The sequence below is a fragment of the Artibeus jamaicensis genome, unplaced genomic scaffold (assembly GCF_021234435.1).
Source record: "Artibeus jamaicensis isolate MK-2021 breed Jamaican fruit bat unplaced genomic scaffold, CSHL_Jam_final scaffold_614, whole genome shotgun sequence".
In the NCBI taxonomy this organism is placed as follows: domain Eukaryota; kingdom Metazoa; phylum Chordata; class Mammalia; order Chiroptera; family Phyllostomidae; genus Artibeus; species Artibeus jamaicensis.
The window spans coordinates 5,849,054-5,855,176 of record NW_026522050.1 but is presented as its reverse complement, the minus strand read 5'-3'; the positions used below and the strand labels follow the sequence as shown (position 1 = coordinate 5,855,176).

The 6,123-nt window shown below is 41.5% G+C and overlaps 1 protein-coding gene across 1 annotated transcript; it reads left to right on the top strand.

The window, feature by feature from the left end:
• The first annotated feature begins 2,225 nt into the window (after positions 1–2,225).
• Positions 2,226–5,333, top strand: LOC119062357 (olfactory receptor 9Q1). The gene is made up of 2 exons (XM_037163323.2): positions 2,226–2,286; positions 4,375–5,333. The coding sequence occupies exon 2, from the start codon at positions 4,398–4,400 to the stop codon at positions 5,331–5,333; it is 936 nt and encodes a 311-aa protein (XP_037019218.2). The 5' UTR covers positions 2,226–2,286; positions 4,375–4,397.
• Positions 5,334–6,123: the final 790 nt, after the last annotated feature.

Sequence of the window (6,123 nt, the reverse complement as noted above, 5' to 3'; positions counted from 1 at the left end):
GCTGTTCATGGAGGTGGGGTCAGAGAGGGACAATAGTGGTCCCCTCTGCTGCTTCCCGCCACTGGGCCCTGCGAGGTCAGTCTCACTGCTAGCTCCTTCACCTGTTTACCTGTGTGAAAATGTGTGACTGCAATCAGCCCTCAGTGGGTCCACTACTCCACACCTGGGATCCGCCCATGGCTGCTGGAGCACCTGGGTCGCAAGCCCGGATCGGTCCAGGGGATCTTTCCTGCCTGACCCTGCTCTGCTGCTGGCTTTGTCCCTCTTACCAGTTTGGCTGAAGGGTTCATTGTTGTCAGACTTCTGTATAGTTCAATTTTCTGTGGTTTGGTTGCGTTTTTGTTGCTAAAACTTTGTTGTTTTTAAACTTGGTTGTGTGAGAAGGTGCGGTGCTTCCACCTACGCCTCCATCTTGGCAGAAGTCCCTAATAGGCATTTTTTTAAGCTTGTCTCCTAGAAGCCCTTTTGTCTTGCCTTCCCTTTTCAAGCATATGTAAGTATCCTAGAGCCAGTGCTATGCTAAGACATATTAGAGACCAAGGCAAAAGAAAAATCATTGATACTCATACTGTATTTGCTTAAAATGTTGATGTCTTGTTCACCATAAATTTTTTGCATTGATTTTCATTTTTGAATAATATTTTACTATTACTTACTATGTTTACTAATGTTTTTGGTGCCACCTTAACTTTTGTACCTGAGGAGAGTGCCTCCTCACGTCACCCTAGTCCTGACTTGCCTAGAAACTACCTGTGCTGTCACAAAATTCTCACTTGTTGTTCCAAGAATAGTCCCTGGACTCTCCCGCCCCTGTGAATTTGTTTACACTGGTATCCTTTCCTGGAGAGTTTTGCCCATCATCCTAACTGTCACCTTCCCTGGGAAGCCATCCCTGATCTATCCCAACTATAAGTAATTTTGTCTTACTTTGAATCCCCATGGCACCTTACCTGTATCTTACTTCAGGGTTTAGTGCTTGTTATATGGTAGGATGTATAATAATCCTATTTATTAGGTTGCACATTTTTTGCAGACAAGCATTGTGGGTTTTTTTGGGGGGGAGTGTTTGTTTTATTTAGTATCTTTTGCTCTTTGTTTAGAACTCTTAGTACAGTGATGAATCAATGAACTATGTGGTTTTACTTTCTCTTATTTCTCATAATCGTCAAAGTGAACAACTGTTCCATTATTCTCTGTCTTTCTTATTTCCTCTCTAAATTAGGACATGTTGAAATTTAATGACTTAACAAAATACCAATGAATTTGGGGTTAAAAAATACTACAGTGTCAAAAATGCAGAGCGCTGGCAAAGGGTAGACCAACAAAAAATTGCCAATTTCTCCTCTGGATGATATTCCAGGCTGTTGTTTTCCCTATAATTTCATTTGCTTTTAAAGAGAAAAAAGAAAGAGACTTAATAAAACATATGACCCCCAGGGAGGGCAAACTTAGAAGACACTATGTGTCTTACTGAGGCCTTGGTAGAATCTCCAGTGTCTCCTACTGGATAATGTGGATCAAAGCAAAGCACTTCTCGACTAGGATATGGCCACACTGATGAGGATGGTAATAGGCACAATTTCTGATGTTGACCTCAAGAGACTGTACAGAATTGGGGTTCAGGGCTTTTGGACCCCACACAGTGGGGGTGTTTCAGGGCTTTGGGAGTTAGAACTCGGATCAGGTGAGAATTTACACAAGTAATAATGGTCTTTCCTCTGAGACCACTTTAGCCATTGACTGGGGACTTCAGAACTTTTGTAACAGCTATTAGATTCTTCTCCCCAAGGGAATTGTGCTGGGGTCAGGTGCTCATAGGAAGAGGCTGTTCTCCAACCTCCTTTATTCCAGCCTGCACCTGAACAAAACCCAGAGTGAGAGATGCTTCTTAGCCGGATCTACCAAGTCATGGAAACAGAAAGATTAAGGGAAGAAAGAGAAAATAGTGCTTGACAGATTTGTATTGAGAAAGATGCAGTGCAGGTACTGACATTTGGGCAGCTATGACACTGTTGTCCCCATGTTGATTCACTGAGGGGAGTGTAGTAGGAGGGGTAAGGACACTGAGGCCCCAAGAGATTAAGTAACTTGCTTATCATCCTAACTGAGCAAGTATGGGAGGACAAGAACCACCCAGAACTCCTGTTGCCCAGGGAAGTGGTGTCTCCCCCACACACTTAGGATGGCTCTCCAAGCAACAACAGAGAAACAAACATTAGAGACAAAGGAAAATTAGTGGACCAAGAGTGAAGAGGACTTTCCAGGTGAAGGTGAAGTGGAATTCAGGTGAGAAAACTGATCCAGTTCTCTTGACTTATGCTCAATTGAAATAATTGGATCCAATTTCTTTTATTTATCATTTTCCTCAATATGTCAGTCCAACACTGAAGCAGCTGCCAAAGTCCAATGCTTTAAAGATGATCGAATATTTCTTTATCCTTATCCACTGCAACTCTGCCAAAGGACTTCTGTCCTTTAGCACAAAAGTCTCCATCAGCATCCAGATATGAATAGACAGACTGCAGTGCTGGTATTCATGCTTGTTTACTTAAAGGTAGACATTTCCTGAGTCCTGCTGGGCAGTTGGAGTAGATATATGATGTGTGTGAAACTCTGTTACAAGACAAATAGTGCTTCTGTGGGTATTTTTGTTCCTAATGACAGTTCCACCACTTACTAGTACAATGTTGGGCCTGTTACTTAAACTCTCAGTTTCCTCATCCATAAAATGGGGATAATAAAAGTTCCTACCTTATAAAGTGGTTGTGGGGATTGAATGAGTTAATATGTAAACCACTTAAAATAGTTTCTTTCTATGTGTTTGTGTTATTAAGGACAATATCAGTTCTTATAAAATTTATTTTTGGTAAACAGCTTTCTATTAAATAAGGACATTGGTAGCTTGAGAATAGAGTGGTTGAACCACGGATGGCTATGACCTTCATAAATGTTAATTTTTAAAATTTTCATAAAAGTAAAAATAATCACTTGAACATTTGTACAGTGCCTTTCCCTTTGCAAGGTGCTTCATATGTCATTTCAAAACTATTCCACAAAAGCGCACTGAGCCTTTACTATGTGCTGAGCTCCAGGGGCATGTACTCAGGCTAGGGGAGGCAAACTCAGGAGAGACTTCTTGTGCCCTGAGGTTTGAAGATCATGTAGGAGCTAGATGGGACCCTTGGCATGGGCAAGAGAAGGTGTTTCAGCAGAAGGCATGGCCTGTAGAAAGCAGAGATGTGAGAGAACATGGAGGAATTAGAGATGCCACAAATCATTTAGTGTGGCTGGAGAGGGTGGGGTGTGGTTGTGGATGTGAGGAGTGAGAAGTAAGAAGGAGATGTGAGGAAGTAAGTAGGGAGGAGCTCAAGGTGGACATTCCCTGACACCGCAGGAGTCTTAATGATATTCTATCCCTGATGTGATGCCATGGTGCAATTTTTAACAGGAGAGTGAGACATGACAAATTAAAGTCTTAGAAATATCACTCTAGTTGCAACGAGGAACAAGAATTGGTAAGAACCAAGACTGAAGGTAGAGAGAGCTGTTAGTTATATGGCTGTTGCTTTGACCTACGCAAGAGTTGAAGAGGGTTAAGAGGGAGAAGAGCTGTGGTAATAGAGAAAAGGCGACAGAATCCTGAGATGGGTACTCTCATGGTAAGCAGGATCCATGCATCATCACCCTCTAATGGAGCAGTAGGAAAATTTTGGTTAAGAGATGAAACATTGCTATTTGTGATAACATGGATGGACCTTCAGAATCTCATGCTAAGAGAAATAAGTCAGACAGAAAAAGTTAAAAACCATATGATTTCACTCCTATGTGGGATATAAAATTGAAAACAACGAATGAACAAACATGAAAAACAAAAACTTATAGACACAGACAACAGTATGATGGTCACTAGAGGGAAGGGAAGTTGAGGGTAGTAAAGAGTAAAGGTGGCCAAATATTGATATATAGTGATGGAAGATAATTTAACTTTGGCGGTGGGTACACAATGCAATATACAGGTCATGTATCATAGAAATGTATACTTGAAATCTGTATAATCATATTAACCAATATCACCCTAATAAATTTAGTTTAAAAAGCTGTTATCTAAATCACAGGGTCTCACACATTTAGTTAGTAATAAAGGTGGCAGAATATATACTCTTATTCTGAAAATGTCTACCCATATTAGTTTTCTTGACATACTAAGACAACTGCATATCATAAAATTCCCTCGAGGGTAAGAGCTAAGACCAGTTATCTCTGAAGCTCCACACAGTACCTGGCATATTTTTTCATAGTATATGTTCAATAAAATGTAAACTAGAAATATACCTAAGTCCTGTTTGAAGCTTCCTAATTTTCATCTCATCCTAGCCCTCTCAGGTACCTCTGGCTTCATGGCAGAGAAGAACCTCACCTTAGTGACTGAATTCCTCCTTATAGCATTCACTGAGTATCCTGAACAGGCATTCCCCCTCTTCCTCCTGTTTCTGTTTATCTACCTTATCACCTTGTTGGGGAACTGGGGCATGATTATCCTGATCCATGTAGATCGCCGGCTCCACACCCCAATGTACTTCCTTTTGAGTCACCTCTCTTTCATGGACATCTGCTATTCGTCTGTCACCGTGCCTCAAATGTTGGCCATGTTGCTGGAGCTTGGAGCAGCTTTATCCTACACACGCTGTGCTGCTCAGTTTTTCCTCTTCACCTTCTTTGGTTCCATTGACTGCTACCTCCTGGCCCTCATGGCTTATGACCGCTATGTGGCTGTGTGCCAACCCCTGCTTTATGCCACCATCATGACACAGAAGGTCCGTTTGGGTTTTGTGGCTGGGGCTTACACTGCTGGTCTCTTCAGTGCCTTGGTGCGAACAGTCTCAGCTTTCACTCTCTCCTTCTGTGGAACCAATGAGATCGACTTTATTTTCTGTGACCTCCCTCCCCTTTTAAAGTTGACCTGTGGGGACAGCTACACCCAGGAAGTGGTCATTATTGTGTTTGCCATTTTTGTTATCCCTGCCTGCATGGTGGTGATCTTGGTGTCCTACCTGTTTATCATTGTGGCCATTATGAAGATCCCCTCAACTGGAGGCAGGGCCAAGACCTTCTCTACCTGTACCTCCCACCTCACCTCTGTGTCGTTGTTCTTCGGCACCCTCATCTTCATGTACTTGCGGAATAACTCTGGCCAATCATCAAAGGAGGATCGAGTGGTTTCTGTGTTCTACACAGCAGTCATCCCCATGTTGAACCCCCTCATTTACAGCCTGAGGAACAAGGAAGTGAAGGAGGCTCTGAGGAAAAGTCTGAACAGGGCCAAGTTGTCCTAACTCTCACCAACTTTGGACAGCCCTGAGAATCACCTCCTCTACAAGTGCCAGCATTCTGGACACATTATTTTCAGCACACTCAATGTTGAAATGAATATGTCATGGTACAAAGTATAAAAAAGAACCAGCAACTTTAGTTTTGGGAAAAAAGGGCAGAAAAGGAAGAGGCAGCCTGAGAATAGAGATTGGGGTGAATGCTCTAACTCCTAGGAAAAATGAAAAAAATATCTGAAATTAAAAGCTGTGTAATCCAGACATAGCATACTTCACAGGCCTGTGACCATAAAACATGATTGCATTTTTTGCAAAACTTTTTGTGAAAGATTTTCATCATATAGAAATAATAAAAATAATGTGCAGAGAATCCTCTATGCCCCATACTGAGATCCTGTAACTGCTAATATTTTGTTTATCTGCCTTATCACATATATAATCAGTCTATTCATTTACCCATCCAGCAATTCATCCATCAATACACTTTTTGATGCATTTCAGAGTGAGTTGCAGACATTGGTATTAGTATTCTTCCTCACTATATACATCAGAATGGTATCATCAATTAGAATTCAATATTTAGATTACATTTATTTTTAATGATTAAATTGAGGTAGTAGTTTGATGGTCCAGTTAATAAAGCTGATACTACTCAAAATATCCTCCAGATTCTTGTACTAGTTCATGGGGATGCCTCACATGAATCGCTATAAAAAGCCCATGATGGCATGTCTGTTGGTTGCTATTGGCGTGGAAATATGTCTGTTTCTTCTTTTTCCCCACCTGTTCCATCTCC

Bases quoted from the DNA above. Each gene is read 5' to 3' on its own strand.
- LOC119062357 (XM_037163323.2), top strand. From the start codon at position 4,398: ATGGCAGAGAAGAACCTCACCTTAGTGACTGAATTCCTCCTTATAGCA.